Source organism: Schistocerca americana, chromosome 1 (genome assembly GCF_021461395.2).
Source record: "Schistocerca americana isolate TAMUIC-IGC-003095 chromosome 1, iqSchAmer2.1, whole genome shotgun sequence".
In the NCBI taxonomy this organism is placed as follows: domain Eukaryota; kingdom Metazoa; phylum Arthropoda; class Insecta; order Orthoptera; family Acrididae; genus Schistocerca; species Schistocerca americana.
The window spans coordinates 1,051,037,723-1,051,058,312 of record NC_060119.1 but is presented as its reverse complement, the minus strand read 5'-3'; the positions used below and the strand labels follow the sequence as shown (position 1 = coordinate 1,051,058,312).

Sequence of the window (20,590 nt, the reverse complement as noted above, 5' to 3'; positions counted from 1 at the left end):
ACAGTGGGATGCCATTTCTACACAAACATTCAGGCACCCGATTGAAAATATCTCCAGCAGAGATCAAGCCGTCATAAAATCGGAAGTTTGGACACGCCCCAAATCAATGTCCACTAGTAGGTGTCCGCATACTTTTGATCAGATAGCGTAGGAGCGCGTACCAAGCTGTAATGAAAGCCGTTTTCCCCATTCCATACGGGAATGGAACGTGACACAAATTTAACAATACTGTAACAAAGTGTCCTCCGCCAAGCACTGCATCGTGACATGCGGAGAGCTCCGTTGTCTTACATTTCATCTCCTTCTTCGATTGCTTCCTTGTCTTTTGATTGCCTCTCTGAAGCTGTTATTGTGTTAAATTCGGCAACGCAACTGCGGCTCTTTATTGCGAGCAGGAAACGCCGTGAGCCACGCGGGGTAGCCGTGCGGTCTTAGGCGTCTTGTCACAGTTCGGTCGGCTCCCCCCGTCGGCGGTTCGAGTCCTCCCTCGGGCGTGAGTGTATGTGTTGTCCTTAGCGTAAGTCAGTTTAAGTTTGTTTAATTAGTGTGTCAGCCTAGGGACCGATGACCTCAGCAGTTTGGTCCCACAGAACCTTACCACAAATTTAAAAAAAACGACAAGTATATCATTTCGTGCTCAATTCGTGGTAAAGGAACGATGAGTTGAACAGAAAAGATCATCATACAAGGGAAAAAAACAGGAGGTAAGTGACCAAGTAGAGCAAGTGAGGCACATCACGAATAAGCAGTTTGAATAATGTCTCACGAACAACTACGGAGTAAGAACAACTAAACATCGAGCGGAATGGTGCAGTTTGTGGAAGTCAGATGAATGGTGGTCGTGACACTCAGAAACGAGTAACGTGACTGACAATAATGGTCATATTTAAATCGAACCACGAGCATAAGTTGTCTAGAAAGTTCGAAGAGCGTAAATCTACCATTACTTTGTCAAAGAAGTCGACCGGGAATCAATGACCACGGTTTGAGGGGCATACTAAAAGGTATACATCTGGTTAACTGGAAAATTGCGTCGCCTCTCTTGGCAGCAGATAAATTACAAGTGTTACAGAACTAAAAATACTAACCCAGCTACGGAGAAAACGACGTGTTTTGCATCAGATGCCCTACAAGGCTGACCTCCAGATCAGCTGCTGCGATCAATCGTTACTCCAACAAATTTTTGTCCGCAATCCATATAGAACAGGTAGCAACTCAGTGTATCAAACCGAGGTACAAAGAAAAATAATAAAGAGCACGTCGCAGAAGAAAGAATAACTGCCAACTGAATTTAGTTTCGACATAAAGAATGTCTTCACAGCGACCATAAAACATACAGGCACACATAAAAGCCACTTCTGAACGCTTCGGCAGCTTTCTCCTAACTGCTGACACAGATTTCCACTGTGTGACGGGACAAAGGACACACACAGCACCAGCCACACGACACTCTGGCGTAACACATTGGTGAGGGCTGTTTCAAGTTCTGCCGACGAGGAATCGATCATCCCAAATTTGCGACGCCCTGAATAAAAGAGTAATAAAAAAAGCGGCAGAGAAGCCGAAGCTTGGTTCGAACTTCGCAGTATTTCCAGCACCCGCGATCTTGCTGGAAGGAGAAAAGGTTAGTTTTATAAGGTCTCGTCTGCCTCGAGGCTATTAAATACGGACAAGGGTCTGGGAACTAATGTGCAATTATTCCGAAGCGATTTAGGGAAACCAGCGAATATCTTAATGTGCAGGGTTATTACAAATGATTGAAGCGATTTCACAGCTCTACAATAACTTTATTATTTGAGATATTTTCACACACATACAAAAACTCAAAAAGTTTTTTTAGGCATTCACAAATGTTCGATATGTGCCCCTTCAGTGATTCGGCAGACATCAAGCCGATAATCAAGTTCCTCTCACACTCGGCGCAGCATGTCCGCATCAATGAGTTCGAAAGCATCGTTGATGCGAGCTCGCAGTTCTGGCACGTTTCTTGGTAGAGGAGGTTTAAACACTGAATCTTTCACATAACCCTACAGAAAGAAATCGCATGGGATTAATTCGGGAGAGCGTGGAGGCCATGACATGAATTGCTGATCATGATCTCCACCACGACCGATCCATCGGTTTTCCAATCTCCTGTTTAAGAAATACCGAACATCATGATGGAAGTGCGGTGGAGCACCATCCTGTGGTACGTTTAGCTCCCTGCTTGCTTTATTCGTCGACTTCCGCGGGCTACGCGTGAAACTTGCCCGCACGCGTTCAACCGTTTCTTCACTCACTGCAGACCGACCCGTTGATTTCCCCTTACAGAGGCATCCAGAAGCTTTAAACTGCGCATACCATCGCCGAATGGAGTTAGCAGTTGGTGGATCTTTGTTGAACTTCGTCCTGAAGTGTCGTTGCACTCTTATGACTAACTGATGTGAGTGCATTTCAAGCACGACATACGCTTTCTCGGCTCCTGTCGCCATTTTGTCTCACTGCGCTCTCGAGCGCTCTGGCGGCAGAAACCTGAAGTGCGGCTTCAGCCGAACAAAACTTTATGAGTTTTTCTACGTATCTGTAGTGTGTCGTGACCATATGTCAATGAATGGAGCTACAGTGAATTTATGAAATCGCTTCAATCATTTGTAATAGCCCAGTAGATAGTCGTGTGGGGATTTGAGCTCCACTCCCACCTGAACGAGAGTCTTCTGTCTCAGTCTCGTTGGAATTACTTGCTGCAATTTTGCTGGAAGTGTTATGCCCATGTCTTCCTGCGAATTGAGCTTATCGACTACAGTGTTATTAATGAAGATCCCTAACCATGAAGAGATTTGCAATTTTTCACGAACTCATTGCCACAGACGGTAGTTAACTAACAGTGAGAATTCTAATCTTAGTATGCCATGAGCATCCTGATAGAGTGATTGACTGGTAACGGTATAATCTCAAACATGCAAGAATTGTAAACATGCTGCAATATCAAGGCCCGTGCACAAATCAAGCTGAGTTGTTATATGTACACCGGCCGCTGTGACCGTGCGGTTCTAGGTACTTCACTCTGGATCGGCGCGTACGGTACGGTCGCATGTTCGAATCCTGCCTCGGGCATGGATGTGTGTGATGTCCTTAGTTAGGTTTAAGTAGTTCTACGTTCTAGGGGACTGATGACCTCAGATGTAAAGTCCCATAGTGCTCAGAGCCATTTGAACAATTTTGTTATATACACGCTCACAGTCTCCTTAGTAATTTTCGCCCACATATCTCTCAATCGTTATCCGTTGAATCCGAATTATTTAATAACTATCAAATGGAGACCTTTAGAACCAGGAAGGGAGTATTCTAAGTACGAACAATCTTTCTTATTTATAGGTCGTACCGCTGAACACTGCCTTAAAAGCGAGTTCATATGTAACATCGAGAATACGAGTGACTTTATTACCGTATTATTTCTTTCATAAAGAGCGTTGTTAGTAATTAAGAGTGACTTTATTACTGTATTATTTTTTTCATTAAAACGTAGTTAGTAATTTCAAGGCAATTTACAGGAACGAACGCTTCTTTGCAACAATATGAAGATCTTAACATACAATTAAAACTTAGGCAGGTCTTCTCCACTCGAAGGACGTTTCTTTATAGCCCTACTTTACTTCGTTAGCGGGCTTTGGTCAGATGTCTATGCCGTTTATCACGTCTAAGGTCTCGATGGAAACAAATTACTATTTAGCTTTTCTTCAATACAGTGACATTCAGCAGACGGTGTAGTGTAAACTTTTCGGCCTGGCATTACTTCGCTAACTGGCTGGTCCTCAATAACGACATGTTGCTCAAAATAAAAGATTATACGTCCAGCCAAAAAGGGCATACGTCAACCAAAAGCACCAGTATCCTCCTAGTATGTCAGTAATAAATCAGTCTAGTTACTGAAATCTAATACATCCCAATATCTTAGGTAAGAGACGTACGATGGAATGAAAACGGCAATTTTACATTGAGGAAGAATACTCAGCCGCGTGGTTTGAGGCGCCAAGTCACGGATTGTGCGGCCCCTCCCGCCGGAGTTTCGGGTCCTCCCTCGAGCATGGGTGTGTGTGTTGTCCTTAGCATAAGTTAGTTTAAGTAGTAAGACTAGGGACCGATGACCTCAGCAGTTTGGTCCTTTAGGAATCCCCCCCCCCCCTCTCTCTCTCTCTCTCTCTCTCTCTCTCTCTCTCTCTCTCTCTCTCTCTCTCACACACACACACACACACACACACAAACACATACACACACACACAAACACACACACAAGAATAGTCAGTTTCCACATTATCAGAAGGGTTCCTCAGACGTAGACTACGGACCGACGGAAAATACCGATTACACATTACACGATACTGCCGGCCGGTGTGGCCGTGCGGTTCTAAGCGCGTCAGTTTGGAACCGCATGACCGCTACGGTCGCAGGTTCGAATCCTGCCTCGGGCATGGATGTGTGTGATGTCCTTAGGTTAGTTAGGTTTAAGTAGTTCTAAGTTCTAGGGGACTGATGACCTCAGTAGTTAAGTCCCATAGTGCTCAGAGCCATTTGAACCATTTTTTACACGATACTAATACATTCTATCTTAGTTTTAACTTGTATGTTCGGGAATCTTTGTAAACAAAAATGATTTAACAGAAAAAATATACAACTGCGCACCAGTGCCCAATCTGATTCGTCAGCAAAAGACCTAAACAAAAAATGTCGAAGATCATTTTCTTGAAAAAAAGATTTTCGAATAGCTTTCTAAAAGTACAAAAATGTAGATTAATAAAGATCTGTCCTCACGATGTGTCTTCAGTCTAACAGAACTCAGTACGTTACGCAGGCTAGTTAATGTTCAACAGAGTGACAAAACTCCGCATCCTGTCAACTTTTTTAAATACATAAGAGGGCAGTAAGAAGTGGAATGAATACATGAAACAAAGAAATAGACGGCGAACGGACAACCTGAACTGTTGCGTAGCTTCTGTGGTACACCTGTAAAAGAAACTCAATGCAACCAATTTTACAGTACTGTCTAGAGTTTGCAGAATTTATTGAGCAAACAAGATAACAGATGCCGAACGAAGAAACACAGGCGCTGGTAAGATTGTATTACAAGAAACAGTGCCCCAAAATTCGCCTCCTTCGCAATTTGACACCTGTTCAATTACCGAGTGGTCCCTTACAACGAGACACAGCTACTTTAAATATTCTGTGCACAACAGCTGGAAGCAAGATGCCATATGACACTTCCCGGCAGATTAAAACTTTGGGCCGGACCGAGACTTGAACTCGGGACCTTTGCCTTTCGCGGGCACACTCCGCTATAGAGTGAAAATTTCGTTCTAGAAACAACCCCCAGGCTGTGGCTAAGCCATGTCTCCACAATATCCTTTCTTCCAGGAGTGCTAGTTCTGCAATGTTCGCAGGAGAGCTTCTGTGAAGTTTGGAAGGTAGGAGACAAGGTACTGGCGGAATTAAAAGCTGTGAGGACGGGGCGTGAGTCGTGCATGGGTAGCTCAGTTGGTAGAGCACTTGCCCGCGAAAGGCAAAGGTCCCGAGTTCGAGTCTCGGTCCAGCCCACAGTTTTAATGTGCCAGGAAGTTTCATATCAGCGCACACTCCGCTACAGAGTGAAAATTTCATTCTATGATGCCATATGATTACTCTGAATGTAAAACTGACCTTCGTCATCTGTTTACAGAATGTGTATAAGCTTTTCCTTCACCATACACTAATAATTGCATGTTTCCAATGCAAGAATGGCGATGTGCTCAGCAAGCAAGAACCGAAAAAAGGAACGACTAGTTGTCGTATGTAGAATGGAGACAAAAAATCTACTAGATTATTGCAAAAATATAGTACGTTTTCCAAAACGGAGATTAGTGTACTACCGACCAGTACGCCTCTTATCATATTTAATGATCTAGGAGAGCATCATAGGCAGCTCATACGTGACACCACTGATGTTATCCTATGCATCTCGCTTACTTATTGAGAAACACTGTGAGAAGTCTAAGCATCTTCCCTTTCCTGGACCTGGAAAAGGCTTTTTTGATCGAGTACCGCGGCGTCTCATATTGTTTGTCCTGCGGAGTATAATCGAATGGGTACCACAATCCTAAAAGTTAAGTACATTCTGATCCTGAGGTATCAGATGAATTTCCTGTTTCTGGTGGTGTCCATCAGGGATCTGCTGTTTCACATCTTCTGTTTTCCATAATCATGGGACCCTGCTGTATTCTGGTGATGTTTTACGGGCTAATGAAGACAAGAACGACCTTTGACGGTGAGTCCAAGCATGGAAGAAGTGCCTTGAATATTTCGGACTACGCCTTAATATAAACTGAATATCTGTTAATAGATGCAAACATACAGACACAATTACGCTACTAATCTGCAAAACGCAAACATCTTCAAGTACTTTGGCTCAAACATCACAGTCGGCGGCTCACTCATTCCTGAAATCACAAACCGCGTTAACAATGTATGGTTTAAACAGCGGACAATGTCTGGTGTGCTTCACGTAAAAAGATCCCGGGGCCGATTCAAGTAAAAAATTTCACCCTGCAATCCGCGCAGTTGTCTCGTACGTCACAGAATGTCAACCCACAGCAAAGGAAGCTGAGTAACGATTTCCTGTAATGGAAACGAAAATGGCTAAATGGCTCTGAGCACTATGGGACTTAACTGCGGAGGTCATCAGTCCCCTAGAACTTACTTAAATCTAACTAACCTAAGAACATCACACACATCCATGCCCGAGGCAGGATTCGAACCTGCGACCTTAGCGGTCGCGCGGTTCCAGACTGTAGCGCCTTGAACCTATTGGCCACCCCGGCCGGCGAAACGAAAATGCTTCGGTGGACATCTAGCCAAACACTTCATCATTATGTGACCAACGTAGAAATGCACTGGCGGCACGGAGTTGAGAACGAGGGGAAGCCGTCTACGGTGGTTCGGGAATGAACTTCGAAAACACCAAGATACAATAGCAAAACGTGAGTTTTAGAGAAACGACGATGGTAAACGACCTATTGGAACTAGTTTTTTGTGGTGGTCATTTCGTAGCAACTGTATGTAACTTCCAGTAGTTTACAAGAAAAAGGCCTTATGAGAGACCAAGGCAACATAGATACCCTCCATATAGACCTCAAGGTTGCGGGCCTTCAAACTGACCAAGCACAGATCGCCTGGAGGTAAAGAGCCGAAAGAGTTGACCCCGCTGTATTGCACGACAATCAGTCAGGAAGAAGACGAAGTTACCAAAACGAAGCTGTCTCAAGTATTAACCCATTGTCAAAATGATCCGTTAATGTTCACAGAATGAACTTGTCGACAGCACAGTGGAGAAAGGCGCCCGTTTGGCAGCTCGAAGACGGATGAATGTTGGCAACACGTGATGCAGGTGGCGGCCTTGTGGAAGGGGGCAGGACGCGGAGAGGACGCCTGTTTTACATTGGTCACTATGTCGGACGCCGCGCTCGTTACGTAACGCCGGCTTTATAAATGCGGCCATCCTACGCGATGGGCGCACCAGCTACGGCTAATGTGCGTTATGTCAACAGCGGCATCGGCTGTTGAGCAGCTGGCTACTGATCAAGTCAACACTGGCGCCAGTATATCTGTGCAAGCAGACGGCTTCAATGGCGCCGTCGCAGCCATTATACTTGCAAAATGTCTTCCATCCCAGGCTTGGGTGTTTGCACTCTCGTGCAGCAATGCGAAAGTCGCCCGGAGGGATTACGCAGATGTCCTCCAATCCGAAAGGGAGCACGACTTCGCTCGTAACTGCACTGCCGGTGAAAGCGGCACAACATCTACGGCAGCATTTTTTTTTTTTTAATTTACTGAGGTAACTATAATGAAATGGGATAAAATTGTACAAATACACAGGGTGGAGAAAAACTTACCTCATAATAAGGTCAGCGTATGTAAAATCCAGCAATATTTTCCGCATAACCATACATCGGAAACGCACTACAGCCATCAAAGGTAGCCAATCAGTGACGAGGGGAAGCCAGTTCGTCCCAGGAATTTTCGAGACGGTGCGCCCGTCATTTTTGCTATTCATCAACCCTGTAGCGATGTTCGAATCTGTAGCGATGTTCGAATCACAAACTTCAAGCATCTGCTGCAAAAATCGGGATTTGAAGAAAAAAATGTGTACAAACTTTAATTTCTGTTTTTCTTTCCACCATTGTCTTAGTTCACACCATTAAACTATTCTAGATCTACATCTACATGGATACTCTGCAAATCACATTTAAGTGCCTGGCAGAGGGTTCATCAAACCACCTTCACAATTCTCTGTTATTGCAATCTCGTATAGCGCGCGGAAAGAATGAACAGCTATATCTTACCGTACGAGCGCTGATTTCCCTTATTTTATCGTGGTGATCGTTCCGCCCTATGTAGGTCGGTGTCAAGAAAATATTTTCGCATTCGGAGGAGAAAGTTGGTAATTGGAATTTCGTGAGAAGATAACTATTCACCTCCAGTTCGTTAAAGAATGGAACTCCTATGTATAAAACAGCTTCAAACGTCTGGTTCTCTTACATATGAGGTGACGTGTTGAAGATCTGACGTTAAAGAGTGTAAGTGAGAAAAAGTTACTATATGCTCTCATTCTGAAACACCAGATGAATTCCGTCTGGATAATTTGATCTTCATTTTAAGCAAAAGCTAGTTTGTCACGCAACTAAATGATCAAGACGTCATATCTTCTTGTACTGTGCGTCGTACAATAACATAATTAAATAAATTAAAACGCGACGCCTAGTACTGATGTTCTACTGCATGAACAGCGAAAATGTAGTAAGCGAGAAACAGTCTTCCTTTCATCATTTTATGGGACGGGACGGGGCGGGGGAGGGCGTCAGCGAGAATAGGTTTTTTGATGGTTTGAAATCATATAATCATATATACAGTTTGCTGTTGAAGTAGGTAAGAGCTATCATTTTCAAATACTGGATGAAGATAGTCTGGGTAATTTGCGGGCCATGAGTTACGCAGCTTCGAAGCTTATACAGTTTTTAACTATAGTACTTGCATTACTCTGCAAAAAAAAAAAGTTTAATAACTTTGTCTTGGCCGGAGCTTGTGTAAGTACGCATTTCTTCCGGTAGGCGTGTAGTACATGACGCAACTCATTGCCTGTTCAGTGTCGCCTATGTTGTCGACCTGGCTTGTTCTATCAGTCTGCAGTGATTGCTTTTGCTAGCCCTCTTCTTGTTTCTTTTTTTATGATGGCAGCTTTAAGTGAACAACCTGCAGCTGTGAAATATTGTTTTCTACTCGGTAAAAATGCTGCTGAAACTCTTCTAATATTGCAAACAGGTTACCAAGATGACGCTAAGGGGAAAACTCAAGTGTCCGAATGGTTTGCTCGATTTATAAGTGGCGACATGTAGATTGATGACGAACCTCGTTCTGGACATCCATCAACTGCCTGAACTGACGAAAATTCATTCAGGATAGGTTCCCCCAAGTCAGACCGTCAATCAAACTTGTTATTTGGAAATTACAAGAAGACTATGCAAACAGTGTTCGACAAAAAAGACCCTATTTGTGGCAGACAGGAGATTTCTTCCACCACGACAATGCACCTGCACACACAGCCATCTCTATTGTTTTTGGCCAAAAATAGGGTGGTTCCGCTGCCCCACGCAGCTTACTCGCCTGACCTGGCTCCGGGCGACTTTTCCTTATTTCCACGCATGAAAAGGGCCACAAAAGGCTACCGATTTCACAACAATGAAGAAGTCAAGAAAAAAACGAGGGAGGAGATGAAAGTAATTTCTAATGATGACTACGAAACACGTTTCGAATAGTGGAAGCATCCGTGGGACAAATGTGTTAGTTGTAATGGAAATGCCGGATGGCTAGGGCCTGCCGTCGGGTAGACCGTTCTCCTGATGAAAGTTTTTCGAGTTGACGCCACTTCGGCGACTTGCGTGTCGATGGGGATGAAATGCTGATGATAAGGACAACACAACACACAGTCCCTGAGCGGAGAAAATCTCCGACCCACCCGGGAATCGAACCCGGGTCGTTAGGTATGACAGTCCGTCGCGCTGACCACTCAGCTACCAGGGGCGGACATTAGTTGTACCGGAGAGAGTATTTTGAAGAGGATAAAGTTGTTTTGTAAACAGTCTGAAAATATATAGCTTTTGAAAAATAATCCAGTTTTTTTAGGGTATCTCCTCGTAAGATTGTACCTCTTACTGAGTTACGTTTGACAGTATTTTAAATTCGGTTAGTAATTATACGAAATACTGTAAATAAAAGTTAAGTTTTTGCCCTTGGAAGCCGTTAGATATATAACCTGCATCTGGGATCGTGGCTTGGGTTAGTCGTCCGCAGTAATATAGATTTACTGACCTACTGTACTTGTTAGAACGAAAATTCTTTCATGCTCCCTTGCTGTTGTTCATTGATGACAATGTTACAGCTTACACAACCACCTGATGCCTACCTTACTACCGTGCTGTTGGTGCAGTACGGCATATTATCATCACTAATTAATGGCGTTATGGTACTTCGACCGTAGTTGATCTTACCCTGCTCTGATCTTATCATCAGATTTTCATCCTTGTACACTCTGATAGCTATAAAATTGGGAAAGTAACAAAAACGAAAGAGGGAATATGTTTTCAGCAAATGATGAACCTTCAATTCATTTTTCTTAAATAAACTATGCAGTAAAATAATTGCGGTGAGCTGTCTATAGAATGCTTATGAAAGGCAGATGGTGGAGACTTTAAGTTCTGAAAGAACTTGGTTTGGACAATAAATCAAGAACAATAATTCAACAGACTGATTTGAGCAAAGTCTTCACAGTGTCATTTCGGTGACGGGATTACGGACAGCTGTGAAAGTAAGACTGGAGTGAGAGAGGCACCTGCATCCTCTCTTAAACGATGTTCAACCGAAAAATTATTAGCGAGTGACGCATTGGACCAAGTGGAGAATGTGTAGATGAGGCCAAATTAGGATGTCCAACTTTCGCAGCTCACCCTGCACTGTTTCCAGATTTTCTTGACACACCAGCTAAACAGATTAATCAATTTCATATGGGAGCAGAATCGTCAGGTATGTAGATATTGTTCGCGTACCACAGTTCATAACATCAGGTCGACACACAGATAATTTCTGATAAATCAGGGGAAAATAAAGTAGGTACAAAAAATTAAATTCTTGGGTAATTAATAGCCCATCACAATGACAAAGGAGCCACCAAGTCAAGGATGACCAAGGCGATAATGATCTACGATTTTACCAAAGATGTTTATAACAAACGATTAGTGTCAGTCGTAACATTAAACACTACTTATTGTGCCGTCATTCGTCCGGAAGTCCCATATGCAGCAGCATACATGTAAGTGAATAAAGCAAGAATCTCCGAAACATAATCGACACAAACATGAAAAATAATCATACGTTGAAATTATTAGACACCAATGAGAAATGGAGGATTTGTAGGTCCCCAGTCAAGAATGGTGTCACAAAGGCTGTCCCGTCGAAACAATTTGTTTTTTTTTTTTCCTTCCTAATAAAGAACCACAAAAAAATGGCTCTATGAACTATTTGTAGGTTCCCAGACAAGAATGGTATCACAAAGGCTGTCCTGTCGAAACTATATCTTTCGTATGTCTAAGAATGATCTAACTTGGAAAGGCGAAAAAGTATTGCTATTGCGGAAGTATCTGTACGAAGGCAACTAATGCGCTCTGGAAAGTAATACTCTGGTACCCTAAACCCTGTTTTTGGGCAAGGGTATTCTCTTCATAAGCAAACGCAAGAACGTCAAGAGAGGAAAGAGTTTTGCTAAATATTTTGCACGGATTAAGCTGCTCTACGAAACTGAAAAATGGGCAACATGGGGCCTGAAATAAATACTTAAAACAACTAAATGTAAAAGACGAAGATAATCCTCACATGAAATAAACTTAGCATGAAAAATCTATAACGAACATTTGTCAAGGATTAATACTGGATGTAAGAAAAGGGGCAGACGCAAGGGCTATTTCTTCGATGACGTGAAGAGAACAGTAAGATGCAGAAACTACCAATGAGTGAAAATTGATACGACAGACTAAAAGATAAAGCTTGACCTGCAGAATATGATGAGCAAGAAATCTCTGTCGTGTATTATTTACATTAACACATACCGATCAGTTAATTTTCTGCATATCTATATCTATAGAGACACTCCACAAACCATCGTAAGGTGCTTGGCGGAGGGTATCCTGTACTACTACCTGTCATTTCCCTTCCAGTTCCGCTCTCAAATAGAGCAAGGGAAAAACGACTCTCTGTATACCTCCGTACGAGCCCTAATTTCCCGTATCTTATCTTCGGGGTTCTTAGGCGCAATGTAAGTTGGCGGCAGAAGAATCGTTCGGCAGTTTCAAATGCTGTTTCTCTAAATTCTCTCAACAGTGTTTCTCGAAAAGAACGTTGCCTTTGCTCCAGGGATTCCCATTTAAATTCCCGAAGCACCTCCGCAACACTTGCGTGTTGTTCGAACCTACCGGTAACAAATCTATAATCCGTTCATCATAAGAATAAACCTGATGTAAACGAGCACAGACGCGACGATTGGTCAGAAGCCGTAGCATACGTACACTGATGTTACGCTCACGGCAGTACTTACGTATTAGATATCTTATTACTAAGTTACGTTAAATGAAACTTTAGGATGTTCAAATATATTATCAGCCATCAACATTCTTCTTAATCACGCTTTAGCTACGTAGTTTTTATTTCAAAAATCGTGTGGTCACAGCCTCTGCAGCGTTGTACTGATTATCGCGCTGTTAATGCGCAGTATGAAAATGGTTGAGGCTGCTTTCTGTTCCGCAGTGACCCACGCGCGTGGAACACGGTTAAAAAGCGCCGAGAAATAGGCTGTTCTTAAAGTTTTTCATAAATTTTCGGAGATACTTGGCTTTGAATTTTGTATACACTGCAGTTGGTAAGCAAACCCACATTGAACGTAGAGTGCAGTCGGTAGCGTAATGGAATGTGGAGCGGTTATTCGTGCGTTGGTTCAAATCTCCCCAGCATCGTTTTTTCCTCGTTCAATCTGAAATACCTACATCTCGTAATTTTAAAATTCATCATCATTTTTTATGAATAATGCACGTCTACTTGTTACTAATTACACATTGGACGCGAAATTCCTGTTTCCATTTCAAATACAAATTCTTAATCATCGATGTGTTTATGAAAGACTGTTCATAAAAGTTGTTTAAATTAAGAAAACAAAACAATTTAAGGCAAAAAATGAAAAATCAAATCCTCTTTATTTGGACTATGTCCATCGTTTTGTACCACAGGGGTAGTAGGTACGTATCGCAGAAACATGATAAACAATCATTCCCACAGCATCGAGCACATCATACAAATGCTGCAGTTTTACATTTGCTCGTTATCAACGTAGCAGATGACACTTCCAGAACTGAAATGTATTTCTCGCATTCGGATAAGGAAGGGATTACCAGACGACTGACTACGTAATACCTTCGGTGGCTTCAAAATTTAACTATACGGTGAAATACTTCAACACTCTCTTACGTTAAACACAGCTTATGCAGAAAAATTACCCTGTGGTTAAGTAAAGGAATTTTCATCATTCTTGTTTTCAATTACAATAGTACGTTAGCTAAATACGATGAAGTGTTGCGGTTTTCGTCTAAGGAGCGTATTGTGGAAGATTTGCAGTGTATTATTTCATTCTGCTAAAAAATTAAATGGCAATCGAAGCTGTATTGCTCCTCTGCTCGTCTCTTTTTAGGTGTGAACTGCAGATGACCACGTCACTGCCGGCTAGCTGTACCAACTGACCGGTCAGAGCTGTCCAAGTTAAAATGCGCCGGTAAAGCTGTTCCTCCGTATTATCGCTAAGTCGATGATCGCGTAGTGCACAGCACAAAACGTACCCTTATTATCGTACTTGACAGTACTAGAGACAGCTTGGCGGCAATCCCGCGTGGAACAGAAATCCAGTGAGGTTCCAGCAAACTCGGAAGAATACTTAGTGCAATGTTTACATCAGGTTTATTCTTATCATGAACGGATTATACTACCTCGCCTCTGAAATGCATCGATGTCTTCCTTCAAATGGCTCTGAGCACTATGGGACTTAACAGCTGAGGTCATCAGTCCCCTAGAACTTAGAACTACTTAAACCTAATTAACCTGAGGACATCACACACATCCATGCCCGAGGCAGGATTCGAACCTGCCACCGTAGCGCCTACAACCGCTCGGCCACACCGGCCGGCGATGTCTTCCTTCAATCCGGCCTGGTCCTAATCCCAAACACGCCAGCAGTACTCACGAACAAGTCGCACCAGCGCCGTATATGCGGTCTCCTTTACAGGTGAACCATTCCTTCCTAAATTTCTTCCAATAAACCGAAGTCGACAATTCGCCTTCCCTACCGCAGGTCCCACATGCTCGTTCCACCACATATCGTTTTGCAACGTTACGGCCAGGTACTTAAATGACAAGACACTCTAAAGCAGGACTCTAGTAATACTGTATCCGAACATTACAGTTTTGATCTTCCTACTCATCCGCTTACAAGTTACATTCAACAAATTTCTTACACTTCGTTTTCTCTTTTAGGACTCATCATAAAAATCAAGGGCCTTGTCATGTATCATCTGCTCTACTTTCCCCGCTGACCACTAACAAAATTCTGAGTGTCATCAGCCTTTTCCACATAATTTATATATTGTAACTCAAGCATAATTACTCACCTGTATTTTACCTTATGTACGTGTACATTTACCACTATCTAATACAAGCATAAACGATAGAAACATTCACAAGATTGACAAGAACTCACCTTTATTGTTAGAAGGATATCAGTAGTACCGCATCATTACTCAGCACTTACCTTTAATAGAGGATCATACGTACATTTACTCAGGATTTAAAATCAGTTCCATACAGCAGTAGGGCTAATAACTAGAGTACATTCTAACTGTCGTACTTCCTCTCTTGACTTCATCTATGTTCGTTCTCCTGAATTATATTGGTTCAAATGGCTCTGAGCACTATGGGACTTAACATCTATGGTCATCAGTCCCCTAGAACTTAGAACTACTTAAACCTAACTAACCTAAGGACAGCACACAACACCCAGCCATCACGAGGCAGAGAAAATCCCTGACCCCGCCGGGAATCGAACCCGGGAACCCGGGCGTGGGAAGCGAGAACGCTACCGCACGACCACGAGATGCGGGCCTGAATTATATTCTCGAAGACATTACATCCTTGAAATTTTATTGACACCAATGTCAAATACTTAATATTATTATATGAAATGAAGAAGATGAAAGTGAATTTCATCCTGTGGCACAGAAGTGAAGCCAAGAATGGCTCATACCAATTAATGTCCTTGCAAAACATAGAACACCACGACACGTTAAGCGAGGGTAAGAATGCTCAAGTGAAGACACCACAAGAAGATTTATTAACATGGAATAGGATCTCAGTTTTGTTGGTGATATAATGGCTACGAAATATTCTTGGGGAAGAAAATGGAAAGATGCAACACGAGGTAATTACGGTGGGTCACTGTGTACTCAGTGGACTACGCAACAGACTATGATATTAAATTTTGGTAAAGACAAGTCTAAGAATGGACTGTACGATGGCAGCTGCAATGAATATTAACTTCATTCGTATCATCCACATAAGTTATACAACGACACATACACAAATGACGATGAACTAGCCCTAAGTTTTGGCTTTACGTATAGCTGCAGAAAAAACAGCGAAATATTTAAAAAGCTGTGAACGTTGATTTCGATTTATATTTCAAATTGCTTGGGGAACTATAAATAACACACATCATAAGACCTGTGGTTTGAGCGATATGGTCAAAAGGCACATAAAATTAGAATACCTAGTTTCGAAAAACAGTAGATGGAACATTATGCATAACACATAAAAGCAAAATATTTTTTTCTAGAAAAAGAATAACACGTAATCTCATATCAATCAGTGTCCATTGTAGCTTTTAAATTTACTGCGTGAGTTAATTATAAAACTCAACGTATTCAGTAAATTTGAAGCCTTGACTACGTTATTAAAGTTCACACCCCTCACTACATAAAGATTTTACCTCTATGACCTTATCAACTACAAGGGAGCTGCGATAAGAAACTACAAAAACACAATCTGAAGTAACAAAAAGTATTTTTGTACCAGCTGCAGTGACTGCAAACATGGTATAACCAGACCAATTACTTCCGGTACCACAATTCTACTAGCTGCTTAAAATAGACAATAATGAAAATGAATTGATGTTGCTGAGCGATAAACGCAAATATCTCGAACAAATTGTGTATCTTTAAACGCTCATATGAAACTGACACGCGAACTTATTATAAAGTAGGAATAAAACATTCACGAACAGAAAAGAAATGAACATAGGCAGCTTGAAAAAATAAAGATACAGTGAAGCATGACAATGGACATTATATGACATTTATTTTTATATCTGCAATTCAATAACAAGCTAACAGCAAACTACATTTCGAAATAATAACTTTACGAGACAGGTACATAACTGCACATACGGCATTGTTCCTTTCAGTGATTTACTGCAGCAATTTCGCAAAATCTGAATGTATAATTATACTATGTACTCACATCATAATCGGAGTGAAGAACTCACAGCGTCTGATGTCGAACGTAGTACGCTTCGTGCAGCCCATTTTAAAGCCGATCGGCCCAACAGTCACAGCATGCGAGACCGTTACAGCTAATTGTTGTACACACATTTTGCGTTCATTACAAGAACAAATCTACTGGTAATATTAGAGTATTCGTCTGAGAACAATCACTTTAGTGAATGCGTATGCTAATTTGACTTCTAACTCAGCTTTGAATTGTGGGAAGTTCGACTGGCAAAGAATAATTACCAAGCACCAATATGTTTGCTTTATTCTTTGACTCGAACAATTCCAAGCAGCCTTAGAAGACCATTATTACATTCTGTTACCGTAAACAGACTCTTACAAAGGCTTTGTATAAAACAAATAAATTACTATGTTCGAAACAGAAATACATCCCCTAATTACGTTGCAGCACATATTACCGGCGTAACATTTCACACCAAAGATAGTAATCAACTTTGCAAGCAGATAACAAAAATTTGAGTTTAGTTGCTTTCTGCCAACGTTGAAAGGGGGAAATAACAGTGGCATATGGTTTTTATGGAAAAGTGATGAAAAGACCGAAGGTACAAAAAAATTACAAGAAATTTTTTTACAGTAAATACCATGTGGAATAAGAACATAAGGAAAATGTGGGCTTTCCGGCAATTATATTCTACGAACTCTGACCATTATACCCAGAGGAAGAAAGAGTAATATGATTCGTAAATATCCTACTTTGTAGTTTTAACATTTATCTTACTTTGTACAGCTCTTAAGAATTCTTTCACGTTGTGGAATATGCATGCTTTACGTTGTCAATGGATATTTTCGTCTTTCTCTGGGAGTACTGTGAATTTATAACGTGGACCAGTGCAGTCATCTCAACAAAACGTCATTTCTTAACGACAGAAACACAGTCTCCAGTAATTTCCTTTACATCATCCAGAGTAAGAACACTATTTTCAAGAACTATAACGCTACTTTGCTTTCATTAACATCAGTTTCTGGTTCTCAACTTCAATTTGTCGTTTCACAAACTGACAGGTGATGAATTGCATGTCTTTCTTTTAAAGGATGGATTTGCAGTAATGGAAATTATGTTCCGGAAATGCGACCGATGTAAAGGAATTAAGCTGGAAACGATGTTGCTGAATATTAATGAAATTAAGATTGTCACGTACCTTACCGCCGTTTGACGTCACGATGTTTTAGAAATGACAAACAGCTACTCATGCGCTGAAGCAAACTCCGCTCAGGAAGGGTGCAATAATCGAGAGCAGATTTTCCTGAGGTAACCCAAAGAAACGTGCGCAGTGCGCCGGTCGGGGTGGCGCAGAGGCGCCAAGGTCAAGGTGGGAAGCAGAGAGCCGCTCAGCTGGTGCGGGATGGCCGCCCAAGGTCACGCGGGGGATGTGGGTCACCCCACTCGGCGACTCGTTACTACACACCACGCCCCCTGCTCACAGCGCATCTCATCGGATAAGGGTAGCAAAGTTCTAATACAGTCTCCTATCCGGTCTCCCGCCCTTATTTACGGAGGATGCTCATTAATGGCGCTCCGAGTACAAAAGCGCACACTGTCAAACGTGAAAGTACCGATACAAGCTTCGATATGAAAATGGAGCTATACTCAGACCGCAGTCAACAAGGTAAGAGGATAAGAAATACCAATATTTCTCGAGTGTTTAAATAATTCTAAAGATTTTCAAGAGTAGCATAATATTACAGTTGACTGTAAGAATCGACCGATACTAATAAATTACGATGAATATGGTAAAAATTACGTGGTTTCGCTTTTCAATTTTTGTGCTTTATCTACGATATATGCATATGAAAGGCGCTAAAATGTTCCTCGAAGAATTGTACTACCTAATTTCACAACGATGTTGTCACGTCCCGGCCTAACCTAGACCTCGAGGTCAGTCTGTCACACCACACTAAGATTTCAATGCAGGGGAGGTCGGGGGCTCTACCACATTCTAGCCTTAGTTCTGAGGTTGGATCAGTGCTGCAAGTCTGTTCAACCCCTAAAGCAAAACTATACCAGAGTAATTTGGTTGTTTACATTTTATGTACAGATATCGAAAACTCAGAACCCATGAGAATTTTAAAGAGCAACCGCAACCTAATAAATTGCTAGGAGTAACGATGGAAATAGGGTAAGCATACGGCGGTCGCAAAGTGTGAAAAGCACTTGAAATTACTGAAGAATGATCTTCGAGCATGCTATCTGCGTAAAAATTATAAAACTCCATAACTCGAGTACAGGCTAAATTATACAGAAGCGAAAAAGAGCCAACAGCATAAAAGCATCAAAGGTAGCATATTATATGTGTGCTACTGACCTGGTCCTGTCAGAGAAGAACTCGAACTTCGACTTCTTCTTGCCACCGCCATGTCCGGAACTGCTGTGCCCGATGTGGGCGGGTGAGACGGACGTCTCGCTGGAGGTCGGTGGCGACGAGGAGCCAGTGCTGGAAGAAAGCGACCCAGTCCTGCCCCGAAGTTCACCGTGGTGAACGGTGCCGATGTTCTGGGCGTCGCTGCCAGCGCCTCCTCTTACATTATTGTTGTTGTTGTTATTGTTATTGAGATTTATGTTGCCGTGTAGATGGTGTCCATTGGCAGAGGACGCCAGCGAGGGGCGGGTGTTCTGGCGGTTGCGTCGCTTTTTCTTCTTCTCGAAGTCGTCTTGGCAGCCGGCGTTGTTTGGCATGGGCGGGGACCAGTCGAGGTCCTTCTTCAGATGGCCGCGGCCGCAGAGGCAGCCGCACGCCTTGAAGGCCAGATCGTACCCCTTCTTGGTCCACAGGTTCTGGTGGCGCTGTCTTTCCGACCAGGAACGCGCTCGGCCGCACGTCTTCAGATAAGTCAGCACCGTCTGCTCCCAAGCGTCAAAGCATTCGCGGTGCATGTACTGGCCCACTGTGCAGTGATCATTGTTACAAGTGACCTTTACGCAGTCCCGCAAGTCTTCCAAATTGATGGAACTATCGTTGTTGTTGGTGGCGGTGGCCCTTAGACACTCGCCGGTGGGGACACAGCAGCGCGTCACATTGGCGTCGTGGTTTTCGATGGTCTCTGGGTCGATGCCGTTCAGCCCCTGCAAGTCGCCGGCGCCGCCTCCGGTCCCGCCGTGGTTATTGTTCTTACGAGGGGCCATGCTCCACCTATCACCTTCTGCTTCTCCTCTCCTTATGGCTCTCAATTCTACTGAACGTTCCTTCCACCTCCTCGTCAGCTCTCCCACGGTGTCAGAACGACGATCAATCGTCAGTTTAGAATCTCTTGAGATCAGCTGCTTCTGCCCATTCACACTGTCGCTGCGAGGGTTCCAGTTTCACCTTCCTTGCCGACAGCGAAATGAAAACAGTCAGCATCCAGCGTGGAACATCACAGTCGCTTCCTCTCGCTTTCGCTTCTACAAGCCGACTGTGCGTGAGTACAGCGACGCGAGCGCCGTTTCGCCGGCTGGCCGCTAGAGGCGCGGAGGGGGCCTGCGCGCCGACGCGCGCTGCCATTGGCTGGCGCGGAAGGTGGGGAGGTGCATCATAACAACCGGTCACGTGCTTAGCCTAGAGAGAAAATAGCCGCCCGTTTTCCCTTTCTACTCGCCAGAGAGCGAAGCGGACGCCGTAGTACTATTACGTTCGCTCTCTGCGCAAGCCGTTTAGCCTTTGCGTAACTTGGCGACGCAAGCCGGTGACCGCGCCACGCTACGTTGCATTTCCGACGCAATGCGAGACCACAGCGACTGCCACGGTGAGACGAAATGCGGTACTTTATTTGTGCCCACTGTTCACGCCTTCCTTTGTCCCACGTGTGACACGCAAAGCTCTTACCTACGTTCAACTGCACATGACAGAAATGGCAACTTTGCAAACGTATCAAACTCCATTCATAAAGCTGGTACAGTCATC

General features: G+C 43.1%; 1 protein-coding gene across 1 annotated transcript in view; it reads right to left on the bottom strand.

Moving 5' to 3' along the window:
• The window catches only part of LOC124617093 (headcase protein-like), a 711,612-nt gene extending 691,523 nt beyond the window's left edge, over positions 1–20,089 (bottom strand). Inside the window, exon 1 of the mRNA XM_047145238.1 lies at positions 19,016–20,089. Coding sequence (XP_047001194.1) covers positions 19,016–19,833 — 818 coding nt within the window. The 5' untranslated portion in view covers positions 19,834–20,089. The remainder of the gene's footprint in view (positions 1–19,015) is intronic.
• Positions 20,090–20,590: the final 501 nt, after the last annotated feature.